The sequence below is a fragment of the Colossoma macropomum genome, unplaced genomic scaffold (assembly GCF_904425465.1).
Source record: "Colossoma macropomum unplaced genomic scaffold, Colossoma_macropomum, whole genome shotgun sequence".
Lineage (NCBI taxonomy): Eukaryota > Metazoa > Chordata > Actinopteri > Characiformes > Serrasalmidae > Colossoma > Colossoma macropomum.
Genome location: NW_023494795.1, coordinates 25,822,882 through 25,846,277, shown reverse-complemented (window position 1 = coordinate 25,846,277; position 23,396 = coordinate 25,822,882). Strand labels below are relative to the sequence as shown.

The following is a 23,396-nucleotide window of genomic DNA, read 5'->3' as shown; positions in this document are numbered from 1 at the left end:
CTATCATTCTGGATATATAGTGAGCTGTCAACAGAATGAAAAATGAAAACTCCAATTTCCTCTAAGCCCATGGTTTGCCATTAAGCTGCCCATTACATTTATTAAAGTCTGGCTACTGACGTTTAATAATGATTCCTTTTATTTTCTACCCTGAAGGACTTTATCCAGGAGGTGCAAGCCAGGCAGGCTGATCTTACCCATCTGAGAGAAAGTGTTGGTAAACTGGTGACTGGTCAGGAGTCCCCCGAGCTGGTGGAAGTGGGTCGTCTGCGTCGAGCGTGGCTGGAACTGGGCAAGCAGGCTGCAAAGCTGCTAGAGCAGAGAGAGCAGGATCTCCAAAGAAGTGGGGATTATCATGAATGCCTCAGTATGGCAGAAGAGCTGTTTGACCAGTTGTCCAAAGAATGGGAATATCTGACCAGGCATGCATCATACCTGCTTTCCTTTAACTCAAGTTAATTGACTAATTTTGTGGTTCCAAGCCAGTCCTTGGGGACACAACCATGGTTTACATTTTTGCTGTCTCTCAGTCCCTCACACCTCGGTTCAACTGTGCTGGGGGCTGATAAGGAGCAAAACAGTGGACTATCTTAGATCCTTGAGGACTATACTGGGAAACAATTAACTAATTAATGCATGAAGTGTGCGGCTAATGTGGTTTCTCATATGAATATTGTTTTTCTGTTTAAACACTTCAGTAAAAATGTAATGAAAAATCATTACATGTTTACTGAAGATTACAGGAAAACAAGAATTCAGTCACAAATTATTTTATGAATTACAAATGACATGAATTAACATGGTGAAATTGTCAGATTTGATTTCTGGTTGACTGTAATTTATTTTTTTTAGGGGGGACACAGAGAGGAGTACTGTAATGTATTTGGATGCCTTGAAAAAGCTATCTATAGATCTTCAGGATCAGAGGTGTGTGCTAGATGCCTTGAGAGATAACAGGAACACAATTCTGCCACGCCTCGGTCTTGAAGATAAGGACCTTGTCAAGGAGCAGGTCGGTTACCTGGAGCAACGCTGGACCCAACTGGAAATGCAGGTTCACCAGAAGATCCAGGACACAGTACAGACCCTTGAAGACCTGAACCATTTAGAAGACCAGCTACGGGAAACCCAAGAGTGGGCTGAAGTTCAGCGACCGTCCATCTCCGAGGTGCTAAAAACCAGTCCCCCTCCTGACTTGGCTCAGAGCTTTTTGTTTGACCACTTGAGCTTTTGTGCAGAACTGGAAGCTAAACAGCAGCTCCTGACTCAAGTTGTGTCTGAGGCTGAGAGCCTCTCTTCTCATTTAGGTCTAGATGAGAGGAAGACGCTGCAGGCTTTGGTGCAAGAAGTGCAAGTGCTTCTTGAATCTCTAGGATCTAAGGCAGCTCAACACCGCAAAAGCCTCAGTAAGGTATTCACAGAACGGACACAGTTTCTCCAGGCTCTGGACAGGGCAGCTGGATGGATCAAACAACAAGAGCAGAGAGTTCTTGCAGATGAACACATAGCACTCTTACCAGACGGGCTTTCCAAGCAGGTGTCTACTTGCAAAAATATATGTAGCACTCTAAGGGCGTATCAGGTGGAGCTGACCTCGCTTTGGACACAGGGACGTGAGTTAGTAAAGGATACAACAGAGGAGAAAAAGACTGAGACCCTTCAGAGGCTTGAGGAACTGCAGGGAACCTTTGAGGCTTCCCTCCAAAGATGCACACAGCACTTGCAGCATCTGGAGAAAGCACTCGTCATCCGGAAGTATTTCAAAGTAGACCTGGACAGAGTCTGTGCCTGGTTGAGACAAGCAGAAGCAGCCACATTCCCTGTAATTGACCTCAGTGGAAGTGATGAGGAACTGCAGAATCAGTTGGACAAGTACCAGCAGCTTCTAGATCATACCTCAGCTTATGAGAACCTTCTGCTCATTGTCCAGCGGGCAGGACAGGAAATTCTTCCCACCCTAAATGAGGTGGATCATTGCTACCTGGATGAGAAACTTAATGGCCTTCCACAACAATACAATAACATTCTAATATCAACCAAAGAAAAGCGAGAAAGAGTGCAACAAGTGATTCAAGAACGCAGAGAATTTGAGTCCCTCATAGAAGTGACACGCAAGGCTTTAGGGGAACTTCAGGAGCAGTGTGATGCCTTAGAGAAGCAGATAACCAACCAAAGTCTTGAGGATGGACAAAGGTTACATAGTGATTATGCAGACCTACAGAAAGGGCTTGCACATCTTTTTCAGGCATTAAAAGAGTTGAGGGGTAAAACTCAGGATTTCCATAGCAAGGGACAGCCATATACACCTGAGGTCATTGATCAGCTAGCTAGTCTCCATAATAGACTTGATCTAGTGACAAAGGAAAAAGTTAAGCAGCTGAATAGCACATTGAATTTATTGGAAGACTACAATGCCATGGTTGTAAAAATGGATAGTGACATGAATGAAATTAAGGAACACATGGATAAACTTTGTTCTGAGGAGCAGTTAGATGCCATGGAGAGATTCTCTAGACTACACAAACTGGCCAAAGATCTAGAAGAGACTATTTCTTACTCAGAAAGTTTTACTGGACAGATAGTGGAATTAAGCCAGCACTTTGATCCTGACACCCTTAGAAATCAGGTTGCCTCTAAGGAGCCACAGCTTCAGGCCTTGAAATCAAAGATTTTTAAATGCATAGAAGAATGTGAGTGTTGTATAGTGGGAAGGCACAGTTTCCAGAAAAAAATTGAAGCAACCTTGGAGTGGCTCAGTAAGCTCAGAGATAGACTCAAACGTCCATTAAATCTCCAGGAAACAAATGTGGACGTAGTTCAGAATGAAGTCAGGTCAGTACTAGCACTTCAAGGAGAAGTTAAGTCTAGGCTTAAGTTATTGGAGGTTTTAAGCCAAAATGAGAAACAAAAGTGCAGTGCTGAACAGAACCTTCCCAGTCACGTTGAGGACTATTTAAAGGACATTGCAGTGTTGGAAACTGAGGTTCAGCAAGTGCTCACAACTAAACAGGTACATAATCAAAATTTATTTTGTAAATCCTGCAATATTCACATTACTCAAAATGTCACTCAAAATGCCTTCTACATCACACAGTAATCCTTACCCTCAATGCTGTAATGTTTATCCACAGGTAGCCTTACAGTCAGCACTGTCCTTGCTACAAACATACAAGTGTGCCTTGAAGTCTACTCACCAGTGGAATGAGGACGCTGATACCGTCTTAAAACAGACTAGTCAGAAACCAGATTTGGAAGACCTTAAAGAGTACCTTTGGGAAGCAGAAAGAGTGATAGCTCAGGAGCAGACCCTCAACAATGCAGTGCGGGATATTGAAGCCCTGCTCCTTCAGATGGAGGACTTTTTTGACCTTGCTGTTGTGGTAGAACTCAAACAGGACTATGAGAGTACTTTTCAAAGGAGTTCGAAGCTCATGAAGCAGCTAGGACATCGGCAGGAAACCTTAAACAGGTAAGCTGTATTCTATGCTGGGCTTTTTTTTTTGGTTGAACATATTCAGGTACTTGATCAGTGCATCAATAATTTGTTGCTGTACATAATGTATGGACTACTGGCACTTTACAGCTCAACTGCAGACTACACTTCTGATTTAAAAATTAAAGTTGTTTATGTTGTTTGTTTTAGATGGTCTACTCAGTGGAGATCGTTCCAGAAAGAGAGTGAAGAGGTTGTAAAGCAAATGAGTGAGGCTGAGAGGAGATTGGCAGAGTTTAGCACAGCTAAAGCTAGCTCCCTTCAAGAGGCTGAGGACAAGCGACATTCTCACCAAGTCAGTTTGATTTGAATTCAGAGTTTGTTCCCTCTTTTTTTTTTCTATAGTCTCTCTGATGCAGGTGTAATCTCATAATGAGAACATCTGAGGACAACTATGAGAAATGATGGGCTGAATTTGAGTGGGAATGTAGACCTATTACAGTGAGAACAAACACTAAATTTCAAAACTAGTCCAAGGTTTCATGAAACCAGAGCTCAAAGTATGATGATGGTGCTCTCTTCAACATAGTCCATTAGACACCAAGCCTGTTTTTAGCCCATGGATGTACACACCCAGTAGAAAAAAAGTTGGGGCACTACTCTGAACCAAATTTAAACAAAACAGTCCAAAGATTTTTAATGATTTACGTTATCAACTTAATTATGTTTTGTAAATATACACTCTAAATGTATAATATATATAATAAATAATATATATAATATATATCTAATATACATTCTAAAATTTAAGGCTGCAAAATGTTTCAAAAAATTCGAAACAGGAGCAATGTAAGACTAGAAAACATTTTAAAAGAGGTGATGTAATCATGCTTGAGTATAAAAGTAGCATCCAGGAAGGGCCTAGTCCAAAGGATGGCTTGTGGCTTTTCACTTTGCCAAAAATACATCAGAAAATAGTCTGTGTAAGAAACAAACATTTGCAAGAATTTTAGGTATTTCTCCCTCTACAGTGCATGATATTATCAAAAGTTTTAGGTAATCTGGAAAAATCTCTGTGTGTAAAAAGCAAGGCCAAAAACAACAACTGAATGCCCACTACCTCCGATTCCTCAAACAGCACTGCATTAAAAACCAGAATGCTTCTGTGATGGATATCACCACACAGGGTTAGGTATACTTACCGTTGTTTATATACACTGCTCGTCACTGCATTCCTAACTGCAATTTAACTGTGCACAGTGGAAACCATCTGTCAGCATGTCCAGAAGTGCTGCCAACGTCTCTAGACTTGAGCTCATCTGAAATAGACTGATGCACAATGGAAACCTGTTTCATGCTCTGATGAGTCCACCTCTCAGATTGTTTATATGAATAATGGACGTTGTGTTCTCCAGGCTGAAAAAGTGAACTAAACTAAAGACTTAACTAAAGAAGAATAATGAAAAATCTGCTTTCAATACTAGAAAAATTATATCTAATAGAAAACAATAAACCTCATAAGGTAAACATCAAATATTATTTCTTTGTACTGTTTTTAATTTAATGCAGGTCAAACAGAATTTACCAATCACTACTTTCTGTTGTTATTGCCATTTCTTGTACTGTCTGAGCTTTTTTGGAACTAGATTTTAATGTAAGTTTGTATGGCTGAATTTTCTCCTAAAAAATTCCAATTAAGCATGTAGATGTGTGTCACATGTTCAGAGAATTACATGCAGTAAAAAAAACATTCCTCTTCCTAGTGAAAGGCAGTTCCATTAAACCTAGGGTTGAGCACTATAACAATATTTATTGTTATCATGAAAAATCACATCACTATATATCATAATATTCTTTTCCGAGCTTGGTTTGCCTGTATTATTAGGTTTCATTAAAAGAGGATGGACTAGAAGAGTGTTAGGGGCAGATTTTAGAGGGGGCGTATCCTTGTTAGCAGCCGATTTAGTCCCAGTCTAGCACCAAATGTTTAACAAGGTGTCCTTAGATGTGCATTCTTGTTATGAGGTCACGTATGGCCATATTTTTTCTGAAAAAAAATATTTTTTTTGTCTAATTTGTTTATAGTTTTGTACTGTCCATATACCAAATAATGTCTGCTCTCCTCTTTATAGACTATTATATTGCAGGTGGAAGCTTTTCAGGACAAACTGGCAAAGCTGAAAGAGCAGATCACTCATTTTGATGAGGCTGTATCCAGTGGCATGGCCTCTCGATCTGTCTGTGCATTGTGCTGTCGGTGGACTCAGTTGAACGGTGTAGCTAGAGCACAGGAGAAGGCTCTGAAGGACACTGTACATGACTGGAGGTGTTTTAAGGAGAAGGTAAGGCAGCAAAATATGTTGTTGCATCATTATTACACCTCAAAAACCATGAGGAAAAAGATTACAATTTCTAGAAATGAATTAAAAAAAGCTGCATTTTTATATGAAAGCCACTATATAAATGGGGAGTATTCTCATTTTTATCGAAAATCAAAGGTCTTTTTCCCCAGATGTGCACCGCTAAACCAATTCAAAAATCCATGTCTGATTTTTTCCTTTCATCTTTTTCACTTCAGAGGACATGACATCACTCCATTAGGATGAGTCATTACTATTGCAGGGCCATATGCAAAACAATGAAACAGAGACAAGCAAAATGCCTTGTACAAAGCATCTGTTCAACAACCATCATTCATCAACCATTAGGGGAGCTTTTTTCCCTCTCGATAATGACCAGCAGTGCCCTGTTGTTATACTGATAAAAGCAAACTGCAACCTCAAAAGAAGACAAACACTACCTCCTGAATACATAGTATCTAAGATGAATAGTGTCCCCATTTCATTTGCAGCTTTTATTTAAAATGATAATGACATTGCTAGACAACATGGTTAATATATGGTGAAACCCAAAAAAGCAAATTTATTATTTAAGGGAAAATGAATGGTGTTCACAGTTTGTGATCAGGTTTAATTTGGATTAATCATCACATTCATGTTAATTGATGGGTGCAATACAACAAAGCAGACATAGCTTAAATAACAGACATTACAGAGTAGAAATAAATTGGTACAGTTTTCAGCAGTCTCCCATAACGATTCAAATGTTTCTATGTGGATAACTCTTACCTCATTCCCTGTAGCTGGAGAAGATGAAGGTGGTGTCAGAAGACTTGCATAGCCGAGTTCCTGACAGTGTGGTAGAGAAAGCGGCCAGTATGGTGGCTTTGCACAGTCTCTTAGAGTACCATGATTCCTTCAGCCGAGAGGTGGAGAGAGAGAGCAGTGCCCTGACCCTCCTCAGACACCACGCCATCAGCCTGCTTCTTCATTGTGACACAGCAGGAGAATTCACACCCAGCAGCCAGGCGACCTCACCTAGCCGTCGACCAGCTGCTCCTAGCAACCAGCCAGCCACACCCAGCAACCGAACAACCTCATCCAGCAACCAGCCAGCCACACCTGGCAACCAGACAGCCTCACCCAGCAACATGACAGCCTCACCGAACAACCAGGATACCTCACTCAGCAACCAATCAACCATGTCTAGCAACCCCTTACATACTCCCAGCAACCAGACAGCCTCACCTAGCAACCAGTCAACCACACCTAACAACCAGTTACTTGCTCCCAGCAACCAGACAACCTTGCCTAGCAACCAATCATCCATGCCTGGTGACCGGTTCTTTATTCCCAGCAGCCAATCAACTACACCTAACTACCAGGCAACCTCACCGTGCAGCCAGACAAGCAAACCCTGCATCACAGAGGCAGTGTGTCTGCAGGAGATTCAGGCAATGCAGGAGAAATATGAGAGGTACTTAAAAAAAAGAAACATAGTGTTTGTATTTGTGCATCATGCAAGCAATCAGAGGTTATAAACACAAGAGGAAGATATAATTACACAAAACATATCAGCATTTAAATCTCTGACGAATTCAATCTCTGTATATACAAATGATTATACCCACCCACTGTAAAATGAAGCTCATGCTTTGTTAATAAATATTTGTAGCAATGTATTTTTCTGTCCGTTTGGAATTGTTTCTGGAATCAAAAATAGTTCAGCTTTCAACCCTCTACCCCCTCCACTCCAGTCTGTTACAGCAGGTGTTTGTGAGCCGGCAGCAGGTGCAGTTGGAGCTGGTGGAGCGAGAGGAAGTGGAGAGGGAGCTAGAGCTGGTTAAAGGCTGGATCCAGGACACGCAGGGTCTGCTGCTCAGCCCCACGGCAGACCTGGACACCCTGCTGTCTGACCTTGAGGTATGAAACTCTATCACGAAGTGTAGAGAAACGCTCAACAAATATATTACTGCATTTGAGCCTGACAGAATATGCTTTTCAGAATGACCCATTAACACATAAGGTACATTCACAATACCAAGTGGCACAATTTATTTTCAGAGCTGTGAGGAGACTCAAATCTGATCTTTTAAAATCAGATATGAACTACTTTCATTTGTGGTCCTAGATCAGATGCATATCCAATTCATGGCCATGTGACCTTAATGAGAATGGCCAGATCGGAATTTGTGTTTTGTTTTGTTTTTTTATTATTACACTGTGCATTTTCCATCATTGCATGTTAGTGTGGTAGCAGCACCTACTTGAATTTAGTGACCGTAAATGCTGCAAAAGCAATCTGACTTTTTTTTAACTTTTGCCTCACACTAATAATTAACAGCTGGGTGCTGTTTAGAGCAAATTGTCATTGCAGTGCACGCTTGTGCTGATAGTTCATTTAATGTTTTCCGTGACACTTGTGGTTCGTTCACTTGATGTTTTGAGTTGGATGTGCACATGTGGGTCGTTTTAGGGTGTAGGTTTGTTCACATTAATGACAAATACGGTCACTTACGTCAGAAAGTTCAGATCTAAGCAAAAAATTGAATTGAGTGATAAGGTTTGTAATGTGGATGAAGCCATATTCTGAGGGTGTTATCATGAGGATCTAAATCAGTGTTCTGAGTTTTGTGTGTGTGTTCATGGTGTGCTAGATGGCTCATGGTGGTGTGCAGTCTCAGCGACAGGCTCTAGAGCAGATTGCAGACCGCCAGCAGATGAAATACAACGACCTCCATGCTACCCTGCCCTCTGAGATCAGCACGCAATTAGCAGAGGTCACACTGGCCCTGAGTTCAGCTGAGGATCAGGTACCTACTTAGAAGTGCACTTGCACACAAAATAAATAGAAAAATGTAAAAACTGACACAGTTGACTGGTTACATGCTTTTGGTCGCTTTGGTGAAATGTTATTACATTGCTTTATTTGTATGGATTGTTAGGGTGGTTTTGTAGTATTTCAATATGTTCAATGTAATACTATTCATGTCACTTGTTGGGGAAGTTTATCAGGGCCCGGTTTCCCTAAGGCATCTTAGTGTTAAGGACATTTTAACTGGTGAAAAGAGTGCTCCTTGTAATGTTCACTTTACCATTTAAGAACCATCTTTGTGCTGATATAATTTTGGAAAACCCAGCCCTGATTAATTCCTTATTCATGTGAAATTTGATCTGCTGTTGACTTTCTTAAGCAGTGTACGTGACCATTTGTTTGTTGTTTTCCTGTGTCCAGGTGCAGACCAGGGAGAGAGAAGTCCAGCACAGCAGGAATGTTAAAGAAGATTTTAATGCCAGGCTGCAGGACATCTCTGAGAAAGTCAGCACCATCTCTATGAAACTTAAGCAGAAGTCTGTAGATGTAGAAGAGGCTAAAGAGGAGACTGAGGTAGTGCATGTACTCTTATACAAGCTGTCTTTTTCTCTGTCTCTGACTTTTGGTTTCATTTTTATTCTGTGTGTTTCTTAAAATGCTGTATTTTTCAGTTTTTTCCATCTCTTAATTTCTTCTGTTCAGACTCTGTGTGAGGAGTTGGACGACTGCTCTCATGTCCTGTCTGAGCTGGATGTGGCTGTGCAGGAGTTTGGGGAGCAGAACCCGCTGCTGGCTAGGCAGTTGAGCATAAGCCTCAACAAGCTAACCGAGCTCCACTCTCAGACCAGTAGGCTCGCTGAAGGAAAGACCACTCGTCTAAAGAAGGTATTAGGTCTAAGTGCATTTTGACATCTGCCTTGTTTGGTGTAGACCAATCATACTTTATTAATTTAATCATTCTTTCAGTTCGGTCTAATTTAACAGGTGTGAGCACTCCACCCAGATTCTGGTCTGCACCAAACAACAGAACCATGGTCCACCAAAAATTGCCAATCTTTTTCCTCTTCCAGTTGAACACAGGTTCAGTTCACTGCTGCAGGAAATGGATTTTTACAATGGTTTCCACAAAACGAGAGAATTCAACTTCAGGACATGCTTCTCTTAGTGCATGTCAGTGCTCTACTGCCCGCATAATCTGCCTGTTTTATATTTGACTCTATATTTAAGAGAGGCTCTTATCATTCTTTGCTGCTAATAATAGCATTTGATTTTTTTACATGGACCTCATGAATTCTCAGTAACATGTGTTCGAGATTCACACTGATTGTTCCTTTTCTTATTATCTGCTTATGCACCAGGCAGAGCGGCACTTCGAGGAGTTCAATGAGATGCTGACCTTGGTCCTGAACTGGACAGAGAAGGCTGAGACTCTTGTTTCTGCCAACATCATCTGGAGCCCTGCCTCTATGATGCAGGAACAAATCAGAACCCATCAGGTATGAATAACACGTCAACACTTTGAAAAATAGAAAAGTCAGTAACTTCTTCATTAGAGTTGTTTTAGATTTGAATGTGTTCACACGCTTTATGAATTGTGCTTCATGCGGTGTTTTATGGTTCCAGGCGTTGTTGCGGGAATGGCGGAAGCTCCAGGGTGAGATGGAGGGCCTTGTGGAGAGAGTGGGGCTGCTAGGGGAGGTGGTGCAGACAGAAGCACTCCACCACCAGGTGGCAGAGCTGAGTCACCATGCTGAAGAGCTGCAGCAGCGTGCCAAATCACGCTTGCTGAGTCTACAGGATGCAGCCAAGGTGATACACTATAATACACTACATACATAACTGATTTGGCCAGCAGCTTGCTGTTAATATTCTGTGCACAAACAAAGTCAGTATAAACAGATTCTGAAATGACTTTTAATGATGAGAGTTCAAAAAGCAGCTATCCACTTAACACATTCATACATAAAATCAAGAAAAGACTAAAATGAACACTGCACTAAGAAAGAGCCCAAACAGACAGTATTTACTTCAGAAGCTTTTAAAATTAGATAACAAGCTCTACTCGTGTCTCTTGCTGACAGACCCCCAAATTCATTGTATTTTTGATAAGATGTTGCCCTCTAGTGGTGCCGTTACATATTGTTGCTTTGTCTGCTTGATGCTCAAATTTAACTCACAGAATCCACATGCGCAACACTGTCAGCTTTTTAAAGATGTTGCAGGGCTTTCTTTAAGTACAGACAGTACGTCTATACATAAATGGAGGATAATGTTCCAAAGCCTCCTCCTACAATTGTAACTTCCAAATAAAATTCGTTTTCTGGAGGTGTAATAATGAATTTCGTTTGGAAGTTATAATTTTAGGAGGAGGTTTTGGAATATTTATCTTCGTCCTACCAAGTACAACATTTTGTCAGTGCTGGCCATGGGATGTTAAGCATGGCTGCCAGTGTTGAATTATAGGGCACTCCTCATACCGTAAAAGAGCTACTCCTACCACACAATAGCTTTCAGCTCCACCTCAATCTGGCCCTGCCACATTCTCATTTGGAAAGGTATTCTCGAGATTACCGACCTACTTAAGCTTGTCTAAAGGGAGTGACTTCTTGTCCTAAGTGTACTCTGGAAATGTGGGTCAATGGCATGACCTGAAATTGTGTGTTTCTTTTATAGGGAGATATAATTAGAGATATTTGCTTAATGAAATAATAGATAGAATAAATATGGATAGAATAGTAAAAAAATATTTATCTGTTCAGACAGTGTTTGATTATCTGATGCTGACAGGACAAAATCAAACATTTTCTATTTTATTGAAGGACGTTTTATGGAAAGCCAAAATTTAGAAACATGATCATAATATTAAATGTAATGCATATAAATTTAAAACAAATTTGGGGCTTTTATTTCATCCTGTCATAAATCCTTACAAGCTTTTAAGATCTCTATTAATTCACTGATTTTAATGCACTTAAAAAATATAACCCCACCCCCCAGTGACCCAGGAGCATAAGCGGCTTAGATGATGAATGGATAAATGAATGAATGAATGCAAGAAATGTAGAGAACTTTCATGATCATGTGGTGTACTTTACAAGGCTGTGTAATTGACATTAAATATGTCTACTTGTATTTTGGTGGCAGCAGATGGCATTCATTGCCCTGAATGACAGTGGCACAAAAATATTAGTTTTGAGGATATTGTTCCTTTTTGCAGTGTGTGTCAATATCCAAATCTAAATAATATTGTTCTACTGTACTACAAATTAAACTAGATTTGTCAGTGGTAAAAAGAGGAACCCTGGAAAACTCATTTAAAATTTCATATTGTTACTCTTTAAACAGTCAGCCAGCCCAAAATTGTTATCCAGTTTTTATATGTAAACAATGGCCACAGTAAGTTCTGTATTTTGTTTATAAAAAGACTTAACCAAAGCTTCTTTCAGATACCCCTGCTGGGTGATTGTAATCTCTTTATATGGAGTTTGTATCCTGCAGAGAGAGGGGCTTTCTGCCTTCCAGAGGATTAGACCCTATCACAGCTAATAGCATTACTGAGTTCTGTCCACTCTATTTGTGCAATAGCTTGTCCTTGCCACATACTGTAACATAGGAAAAATGATCATAGAAAAAGCACAGAGGCCATATTCACATTCTTACATTTCACATTTTTGTATTAAAACAGATTTATAATCAAAAAGGTGGGTCCATCCGAAAAACTCTAATCTTCTAAAACTTCTAATTTTTGTATTTTTTTTATACAGTGTAGTCGAATCTTACATTTTGTACAAAGTAAGCCAAGTAGACGTCCAAGACCTGGAACGCAAACAATAATAACAATTATAAAAACAATTGTGAAGAAATGAACAATAAGCCTAAACCCCGTAATACATGATAAGACTGACTGGTGTGGTGATTTTTTTCTATAATACATTATTGCACATCCATGTCTATTAACAGCTTTAAAAGAGATCAGTTAAGGCGTATCTTTAGATGTAGCCTGTTTTGGTTTCTAGACCCCAGTGATACTTTACAGTAAATTGTATTTCATTAGTGTATATTTCTCTTTTACATGTCTCTTTGTTATTTGTCTTCTTCTTATAATATTTATTATTATATTTATTATTTATTAATATAGTATATTTTCTTTACTTGGTTTGCCATGTGAAATATAGTGTATTTTTCTGTAAGAATGTGAACATGGCGTCTGTGCTTCTTATAGGATCTGAGCAGGTTGGAGAGTGAGGTCAAGAGCCTCCATCAGTCCATAGAGAGAGTCCAGGAGACTTTGGCCTCGCCTGACCTGGCCCGCCTCAGCCTCCGGGAGCAACTGGTCCAGAGACAGGTACATTAACCAGAGAGTTTTCTGAATTATTTTTCACACATGGTAGTACTATGGTATACATACTGCGCAAAAGCCCTACACTTACTTAAAGCTATTAACTTGGGCAGGGTGATTTTATTCGCTTTGAAAGACAGTAACAGTAGAATAAATATAAATAAACAGTGAAACAATAAATTGTGACTTGATGTCTGTCACTGTGTTAGCTTAACCATTTCCTCTCCGCAAGGCAGCACAGTATTTGCACTTACCATCAAATTCCTGATTTGGCTAGTCAGTCCTTACATTGAATTAAATTAAATTAAATTAGCTGTGCTTGTGGTGAAATTGAACAGATGACTGGGCTGCATTGAGGATAAGAGTAACTTTTTCTATTCATAAGTAACTTTTTTGTTTTATAAGCAAGAACACACTTTTTTAAGTTTTAAGCAGTTTTTTTGACTGGTCTAGGACTTTTGCAAAATACTGTCTGTTATTTAAACTGGCACACGAACAGACATTGTGACCAGAGAGACCGTATGGCTGTAAATGCTGAGTCCTCTGTGCAGTGTGTATATACTGAGTGAATATAATGCTTGATGTTCACTCCACAGCTCCTACTGACAGAAATGGAGGGATTTAAAGTGCAGGTACAGGCTCTGCAGACGTGTATGAGCACTCTCCAGCTGCCAGAGGAGGTGATGGCAACTTTACCCCTGTGTGTCACTGCTCAGAGTCTACAGCAGGACAGCAGCCAACTTCAGCACACTGCCATTCAGCAATGCAATATACTGCAGGTAAATACACACAAACACCGATACAAAAATAAGCTTGAATAATCTTTAGTGTCTTTCTGTGGAGATTATACAAGCTGTGTAAGTGAAGCTGAACACAGCTTGTATAATCTGTGTTCTCTGGTGGCGCCTTTCTGTAGAGATTATAGAAGCTGTGTTCAGTTTCACATACACAGCTTATATAATTTCCATAGAATGGCAGAGGCAATAGAATGGGACGCTCTGGAGCAGCTGTACATGAGCCTAGGCTCATGATGTCCAATGCCAAGTGTCAGCTAGAGGGGTATAAAGCCCCCCAGCATTGGGATGTGTAGCAGGGGAACTGTGTTCTCTGGAGTGCTGGAGCCCCATCCAATACCTTCAGGATGAGTTGGAGTGATCCAGAACTAATCATCCAGCCTCAGTACCTGACCTCACTAATGCTCCTGTGGCTGAATGCATTCAAATCCTCACAGCAGTGTTCCACTTTTAGTGTAAAGGCTGTTAGTGTAGAGGGAAAAACTCTTATTAGTAGCCTTGTTTTCAGAAGCATTGGATGAGTAGGTGTCTACAAATGTTTGGATATACAGTGTAGAGCTATAGACCAACCCAGGCACAAAACTTGTGACAGAAACTAAAGTAAGCAGTATATACTCCACTTATGAATCATGACATCTGACTTTTATATGCAGTACTGACCTATATGCTTTGAAAGCATCTGTAATGTTCTGTTTCTTTCTGTTACTGTTGGATGTCAGTTGGATGTCAGTTTCATAAAGTTTTCACAGTTGACTGTTGTTGAAATGCTGTCAAGATGTTGCATAAGTAGTGCAGGCATTACAAAGCGACCTTTCACAGCCAGAATATTTGATGGTAATACAATAACAATGATAACTTCACTTTCTTGAAACTTTGTTGTAATATCATCCTATATTTTTCACTCATATTTCTCTAATTTACCTTTACCTTTTTGTCAATCATCCTGAAACAGGTCTATGCTAACATGTAGTGGCACATGGTCCTAATGTAGTTGAGGCTGTGGCATAAAGCCCATTGTAGCTGAATTTTTAGTGGCTTATGCTGTACATCTGGCCTTGTGTTCCCAGGAGGCCATGGTGCAGTATGAGCAGTATGAACAGGAGGTGAAGAATCTGCAGAAGCTAATTGAGGAAGCCCACCGCGTTATACAGGACCGTCCTGTCGCTACGGGCAACATACAGGAACTTAAAACACAGATACAACACCATGAGGTAAGAGCTGGCATCTCTAGTGTCTCTCACAATTTACATGCATGTGTAGACACACTCAGACAGTATTAGATCCATTTGACCCACCCTGTGTTTATTTTCTTTCATTAACATTTATAGTTACATTTATTTATTTGTCAGATCCTTTTATTCAAAGCGGCCTATAAGTAAACCATAAACAATCCAGCAAATCTACTTATTCAGTCTGAAGTTAATTGGGTTCTGTATTTGTTAGATTGTTTAAATACCACACCTCTGATCATTTATAGCACTAGTTTAGTGCTATACTAGTTCTGCTCATCTCTCTAGATCTAAACAACACACAAAGTCTGGAACAAAGAGCTAAAACAAGTCCAAAGCTTCAGAAAGTTTATTAAAAAAAGCAGCATTGAAAGCAATGTCTGCAATGTCCCTGAGCAAAGATTTGATTACAAGGCTTTTTGATATCTTTATATCTAGCTTGATCATGAATTCCTGACATATCTTGGTCAGATGAACATTTTTTTTACATTCAGCTCATAGTTTTTCAGTTTCACTGCAGATGTAAGAATTAATTATCAGTGTTGAGCTGTTATTTAAATAATAGAGATTCTGTCTGTTTCCACTTTTAAAGGGCAGAGTCTCCTTTTTCCCTCTAATGAGTGTGGTTCAGTCTTGTCTGTTACAGTTCAAAAAAAGAGAAAAATTCCGCATATGTTTGTGAGCACACATACACACATATAAATATGCACATGATTAAAAGCAAATAGGCTACATTTTGTTTAGCACTTCATCTAATGAATGTAGTTTTGCATTGGTGCTGCATGTGGTTTCTGCTATTGCGGTTTGGTGCATTCAAATTACTTTAATAATCAGCCTTTATTTTCCTCTGCAGAGCAGAATACTGCAGTTTTTCCCTTTCCCACATGACCTCATTATCAGAGCATAGCCTGTGTGAAAAGGACAGAGAGTGAGAGGGAGGGGCGACTCCAGAGAAATCTGTAATATGAGCTCTTTTGCTCCTTGGTCCCTTTTGTACACAGCGAATCTGCTTGTGGATTGGTGGAGAAGGAGGAAGTAGAAGGAAGGAAGGAAATTTGGGGGCAGAAGGGGGCTTGTCCTACTCTCTGAGATCATTTCCTGTTGCCAGTTGTGTCTTTGTGTGCATATATGTGTGTGTGGCCAGTGAGGAAGTACTGCCTCGCTCTGCTGAGTCTTTCTTCCTCTCTTTCTTTGCCCCTCCCCCCCCCCTCTCTCCCACTGGTCTAGCTCATTGTCTGTCTGGCACGCTTCTGCCTGGGGCTTTGGTGACTGTCCCGCCCCCATAGCTCTCTGATTGGCTGCGAGTTGAGAATGCCTCTGACTGAGCCATTGCTGGCTTGCGTTTTTTTTTTTTCTTTTTTCTTACTGCAAATCGGCAGAGACAGAGAGAGGCAGAGAGACAGGCATGAATGCTCAACTTGCTGCTGCCTCTCTCTGCTTTAACCCATGATCCTCACCCCCTCCCACTCTTCTATGCCGGACTTAATCTGGACCGCATATGTTTGTTTATTTATCCTGTGGACTAAACCAAGAGGCCCCACGGCTTTAGGGGTTTAGGAATGAAGGGTAATGTGTGATGTGGTGTCGTGACAGGAGCTGGCCCAGAAGATAAAAGGCTACCAGGAGCAGATAGCCGCCCTCAACTCCAAGTGCAAGATGCTGACCGTGAAAGCTAAACATGCTACCATGCTGCTGACGGTCAGTGAAGTGGACGGCCTCTCGGACGGCCTGGAGGAGCTGGAGGATGAGGAGGTGGAGATGTCCAAACACCCAGCAACACACCCCTCTGTGGTCATGGTGAGTGAGCTGCACATCCACACATACATGCACATGCAGGGACTATGGCATTTATTAGTGTGAGTGCTCTTCTTCGTATACTTAAAGCTGCAGCTGGCTTTCCTAGGACTTTGATTCCATCTGTGTGTACATCTCTATTCTTCCTCTCTTTTCTCTCCTCTCTCTACATCTGCTCTTTCTAACCCTGCTGTTTGTTTTTCTCTCTCTTTGTCTCTGTGGACAAGTATTGCATTACTGTCCCCTTTCCTCTGGAGTGCTACACAAGCCCCAGTTCACCCCGTGGTGTCATACACTAAGGCTGTTGTTTCTCAGTGGGTCAGGAAACAGGATGAGGGTGTTATTCAGCCTCCACTCTCTAACTGTTCTGCTCTGGGTCGGCTGGGCGATTGCTCAGAGTTGCATCACGAAGAAATGCTCCGAAACAGAATAGATGAGGAGGGCCAAGTTCCACATTAACTGCCAGAAAGAAGGCTGACCGCAGTTTGGCTAAGATTCCATCTGTGCTTCTTGCTCAAGCATTCAGTTATTCCTTATGGTCCAGCGAGACAGGGTGTATGTGTGTGTGAGTGAGGGAGGGTGCTTTGCAGTAGTTCGGCAGGGAGATATTGTTAGAGAGATCTAATTTTAGCACAGTGGTACCAGGGCTAAAACTGTTCAGAATAGTTCAGATTTTGCCAGCAAGCACATGTCAGTTCCTAAGTGATTTGTTATTTGATTTCTGTATATGCTGTATGTGTGTACACAGTTTGTGTGAGGGCTCACACTTTAATGCCTCAATCTCTCATCATGGAAAAAAAATGCATTATTTGCTTTATTAAAAGAAGAATTTAAAGTGTAAATATTGTTAAAACTTCAAAATATAAAGTTCATTACCCAGTCCATTTTCTGTGTATGGAAACAAAGCTGTGAGAAAAGCTCATTGCAAACTGATTGTTTTTTGTGATGTCACAAAAAACAATATACTTGCCTATTCAGCCTACAGCAGAACAGCCCTGACCATTTACAGTGATGTTCTAAGGAGTGTTTGAGCCGGATTGCTGGACATATAATGGACATATGTTCACCTTAAAGGGATAGCAACAAAAACAGTCTCTTTAATTCAAATTAACAGAGATTGAAAATTGTCATGTAAAAAAGACTAATGACTGTTTTATGTTTTGGTATATAAAACCACATAAACTTAATAAGTGAAGGGAAAAAATAAAAACCAAGAAAAAATGTGCAAAGTGGATCTTTAACTGTATAACTTATAGTAATTAGAGAATACTTCATAGTAGTTACTGAATATTAAGAGAATAGTAAGCCTGTTCTTTAAGGGGTTAAGATGCTAGTTGGCTGATCAGATTCATTCCTTTAGAATGATGCGGATCCCGTAAAGAGCTTAGTCATGTCCTCTCTGCTCTAAACAAATGTGGCTGGCCCTGCTGTACAGCTCTGCAGTGCACTCCTTTACCCTCTGCCTTTCAGTGCCTTCCTATTCAGCTTCACTCTTTGCACTTCCTCTGAGATGGATTTGTAAAAGAAGGATTTTCGAATCCTATAATATCCTTTCTAAATCACAAATCCTTCCCTCTTCTTTTTCTGCCTCCTGTCTTTTTTGCACTTTTTTCCCCCTTTTTTCTTCTCTCCTCTCTGGGATTCTCTCACCACTGTTACTTTTTTGTGCTCTTTCTCGGTACCCCCTTTCTGACCCTTTTGTTTTCTGTGTGGGACGGCTAGATGACTGCAGGCCGCTGTCATACTCTCCTCTCCCCGGTAACGGAGGAGTCTGGTGAGGAGGGCACCAACAGTGAGGTCTCCTCTCCTCCAGCCTGCAGGTCCCCCTCCCCTGGGCCTAATGCTGATGCCTCCCTTAACCAGGTATCTCCTGCTCTGCTGCTTACCTCGCTAACTCACCTTAATCTCCAGCAAAGTAGTTTAAAGCAATGATCCAGCGAAAAATCAAGTTTACTTGATATTCCCCTTATCCCAAGGGTAGTCATTCAGACATGTTTGGTGTTCGAAATTTGCTTCTTTAGCTTTGCACTAGAAGTTAATGAAGCTAATGAAAGTAACATGTAATGGAAGCTTATACCCCACCAACTGTAAACTGCATCTCCCACTTTAGGCTTTAGGATGGCCATTACACGTTTTTTTAGCTGTATAACGTCCGTTTTTATTTATCATACAGTCTCAGACCATGTAAGCAAGTTTATTTGAAATTACTTAACAACAACTAGCTTGAGGCAAGTGTGTGATTATTTAGACTTGCAGTCTGATTTATGAGCTTCCATTACTTGTTAGTTAACATTAGCTCCAGTGCAAACTTAAGAAGCCAACTTTAGACTCCAAACATGTCTTGGCTGATCAACTACATATGGGATAAGGGGGAAATTGTGTGCTGTGATTTTGTACTGAACTATTGCTTTAATAAATACACTCTCCTCTACCCTCGCTGCACCAACCCACTTGTGATCTTTTCTTTAACATGTAATAATGTTTTCTCAGCTGGGTTTCAGCTAATTGTATTTCAGCTGCTTTTACATCCCAGCTACTGCTTTTGCCTCCTTTAACTGCTTCTGACTGTTCCCGTTAAGCTGCTAGCTCTTTATTAGTGGTGTTACAGTGCGTCAAAATACGGTGATCTTGACCATGTGCATCATGGAGATTTGATAGTGTGCTTGCTACCAGCCAACTACCAGCACTAGTCAGAAACCGCCTCCGGCACTTTCATGTCATCCTCCTGCCTTCCTGCTCTGGTCTCATTAGTAGATTATACAGTATCATCAATACAGTTTTTATTTTTCTTTATTCAAAATATCATGGTTATATCAAGTTGTGAGCCCAGTGTCATGAGGATATCTCATCATTAACCCAGTAATGTGAGGATGTAAACCATAAATGTATTGTTACATGTATCGTTACATGGTATTGTTTGCAATCTTCACTGATCAGCAGCTGTTTGTTCACTACAGCCTGCTACTTATTTACATGTGTCTCGTACATAAGGAAACAAATGTGCACCACAGATATCTGCATGGCCCAGTGAAGCTAGGCCAGAGGCACAGAGGGTTAGAGGAATATAGAGGGATAAAAATGGACCACAGAGGGAGACACAGAGTGAGGTAGAGAGCTAATGATGTCAGGATGTCTGGAGTGAACACATACACTGGGTTTGTGGAATAATGAATAATTGCTCAAGTGGAAAGGCTTTTCTAAGGCCGATGTCATCTACATGGCAGCTGTCCTTGCAGCTTACTGTTAGGGCTGTTTGATTCCAGAAACTTAAGAGTTGAGTCTGAAGTAATGGACAGTTGAGTCTGAAGTAATGGACGATTTGGTCAGTTTCAGTGACACAATAATTTTCTTAATTCTTGATTCCAAAGACATAAGAAAAGATCTGGCAAGATAAAAAAGTATGGTTTTATTTAAGTATGTAATACACTGTTATAACTGATGAATGACAAGGAATTTTGACATATTAACATCATATGATTAACTTCTATTTTTCCTTAGGAAGGACATTTGAAGAGCTGTCGCTAGCTAAATTAACTAACAGGGGCTAGCTAAAGTGATTCTCCACTGTCAGTTACTTCCAGTTGGTAGATGTTTCAGCTCTAGCAAGGTTGTTTGTTTGTAAGCCACTATATTGTTACAAATTTTAAATTTTACTTTGCCTTCCACTTGATTCTAAGTTAAATACTGCCACTTTATTAAAGTGTGAGTTGTGGAGGAATGCGTTTTTCAGACTGTCTAGACATTAACAGCAGAATATCATGTTTGAAGCTTGAATGTCTCTGTGTGAAATTAAAGCCGAAGTTTTGGAGTCGACTCTTGATTGACATGTGCCTGGAATTACAACACTTTGCAATTGATTTCCAGTCACACTTACTGTGCATGTGTGTATTATATGTCTAAGGTTGGAAACAGCGGCATGTTTTTCTTCTTGCTTGAAGATTGTTTTATTCATTGTTTATCTGTGGTTTATGTGTGTAAACGTATACTAACAGGCACATGAATGTGGCTTCGATTAAATGTGGGAATGACATTTCAGTAACAGATACTTTAGTGCTTACCTGTACTGAGTGGTTTAGAGTATCAGACCCCTGAGCTATATGAGTGAGGTGATATATTTAAGCATCTGGCTAGCATATGAAAACCACATCAACAAGCCTTAAAGGCATGCAGCATATGAAATAGAGTACACGTGAATGCAGATCAACCTTTCAACGCAATATATCAACACAAGCACACAGAGTGGACTTAGCATGCTAACTGTTTATGTATTATCTATTCGTTAGGCTCCTGGAAGGGCCCCATTAAGTAGAGCTCCTTTACAGGAGCTGTATGATCCATCCATGGAGTCTAGTTCCTCTGCTAACCTGGACGACTTACAGCGTTCATGGGAAACGCTGAAGAATGTGGTAAATATTTACTCTTCATTTTCCATCCCACTCTTTGCAACTTACATTTGCTCCTACATTTATTGCTCTTATGCTGTGTTCGGTGCAGATTAGTGAAAAGCAGAAGAGCCTGTATGAAGCTCTGGAGAGGCAGCAGCACTACCAAGAGGCTCTGCAGTCCGTCTCTACAAAGATGGAGTCCATCGAGACCTCGCTCAACGAGGGCTTAGAACCTGGCAAGAGCCCTGAAAGCCAGATGGCAGCTCACCAGGTAAGAGAGACGGAGAAAGACGATGGGATAAGACACCTCACATTAAGAGGCACAGTTTTAGTCATTTACCAGTAATACATTTCCTTAGGTGTCTGTTGCTTAAGGTACCACATGCAACTCATCTTGTCATCTTGAGTAGATTTTGTCCTGTACAGGAAATAGATTTGGCTGTGATAACTGTACCATCTTCTACCACACATGTCGTAGCACATTGTCAGCCAGTGATTGGAAACAGACCAAACACTGAAAACAAACCATGTTTTTCACTAAATACAAATGGAATAAAGACAAAATTAAGTGGAAATCAGCTATTTTACAATGCTGCTGCCAAAATTGTTATAGTAATGTTAATAATATGATTTAAACATTTTTGTTTTGATTAATTATTAAATACTAGAATACTATCAGATATTAGGAATGCAATGATTTCATTTTGTTTTGTTCTGAGCAGAAACAGTGTAAGCAGAAACAGACTTCTGTTACAGTGCATATTGTTGTGTGTAAGTTAAAGAATGGACCAACAGAAACGACCATAAGTATACTTGGAAAAAAGTCTGGTTCCATTGACTTACATTAAAAGTGAAAGTATGCCTTTTCCTTCTCTTGTAAAGTTAGCATTTTGGAGATACAAGGTTTTGTTCCCACAGCAGCGATATACTAAAATGGCAGTGGTCATTTACTTATGGACAGTTTGAAGGGGTCAGATTATGGAGAACCAAATTTCCTTGCTTTTTTTTATTCAAAGGGTTTGATGTAGTATGATGTAGTTTAAACTTTGTTAAAGTTTTGAAACATGCTGTTCCTTCCCCTGTCCATACAGTACAAATATGGATATATGAAGAACAACCCATTTTAACATCCTTGTTTTGGTGATGTCATGAAAACCAACGCATTGACAAATATCCAGCTACTCAGCCTATAGCAGTTTATCCCTGCCATTTATGTTAAAGTTATAGAAGTATTTCAGCCCACACTGTTTAAATGGAAGTACAGTACAGAACAGCCAATGAGAACAAAGCACATTTACATATATCAGTCTTAAAGACACAATAACAAAAAAAGCTTGTATAATTCCATGGGATAAAGAGAGACTGGAGTGTGAGCCCTTTAACCAGATCAAATGAATTTAAATTATTAACAGACTAACAGCAGTTTAAAATTCAGTTTTCATTCTGGAAGTTAAACGTAGTTTTGTTTCTGTTCAATCACCTTAGGTAAAAATATTGTTTGTTTTTGTTCTCTGATAACCATGTATAATCCTTGTTGTCTTGGCATGTTGCTCTTGACTTGCTCTCTAAAGTGGTGGGGCTTTTTCACCCGACAGAAAGCTGAGTTTGTTTTGTGGCTGATGTTGCAGGCACTGATGGATGAGATCCTGATGCTGCAGGATGAGATAAGTGCCCTACAGGCCTGCTTCTCTGAGGAGCTGCAGCAGGACGAGGAGAGTCCAGAGCAGGATGCAGGAGACCAGCTGGCCTTGCACTCCACCCTTACAGTGCTGGGGGAGCGCATGGCCACCATCCGCATGAAAGCCTCTGGCAAACGCCAGCTACTGGAGGTGAGTCACTACTTTACTTGGGGAGGAGCGTGTGCAGAAAGATTTCAGGGTTTATTTAGGCTCAAGGTTTTGAATTTGAGAATTTTAGATTCTCCCTTTGTAAATGTAAAAATGGATAAATATGATATTACAAGAAAAATCATACTCTGAACAGACAATCTTAACCTAGTTGTTATCATTAGTGTGGTTTCTTATGGTAGTGGAAACGGTCTTTGTCTCAAAGAAGTAATGCCAAGGCAGATCCCTTTTCATATGGCTGTATTCATTGTGATATGTGCAACAAAACTGACCCAAAATGAGAGAGGTGGTGTTGATTTGGGCATACATGTACCTCTTATCATTGGGTCAGTCTGTCTGCGTTCCTGACACATTTTGACTTCCTGTTAACAGTCATTATAAACCACTAATCGCAAATAGCAGACCAGTCTCTCTCACACAT

The 23,396-nt window shown here is 40.4% G+C and overlaps 1 protein-coding gene across 1 annotated transcript in view; it reads left to right on the top strand.

The window, feature by feature from the left end:
- The window catches only part of syne1a (spectrin repeat containing, nuclear envelope 1a), a 174,693-nt gene that overhangs the window by 104,983 nt on the left and 46,314 nt on the right, over positions 1-23,396 (top strand). Inside the window, 20 exon segments of the mRNA XM_036582013.1 lie at positions 157-422; positions 853-3,010; positions 3,132-3,469; positions 3,644-3,788; positions 5,566-5,775; positions 6,576-7,249; positions 7,530-7,695; positions 8,430-8,585; positions 9,008-9,160; positions 9,290-9,472; positions 9,946-10,083; positions 10,211-10,396; positions 12,810-12,932; positions 13,523-13,705; positions 14,788-14,931; positions 16,543-16,746; positions 18,466-18,606; positions 21,027-21,149; positions 21,238-21,399; positions 22,757-22,957. Coding sequence (XP_036437906.1) covers positions 157-422; positions 853-3,010; positions 3,132-3,469; positions 3,644-3,788; positions 5,566-5,775; positions 6,576-7,249; positions 7,530-7,695; positions 8,430-8,585; positions 9,008-9,160; positions 9,290-9,472; positions 9,946-10,083; positions 10,211-10,396; positions 12,810-12,932; positions 13,523-13,705; positions 14,788-14,931; positions 16,543-16,746; positions 18,466-18,606; positions 21,027-21,149; positions 21,238-21,399; positions 22,757-22,957 — 6,054 coding nt within the window.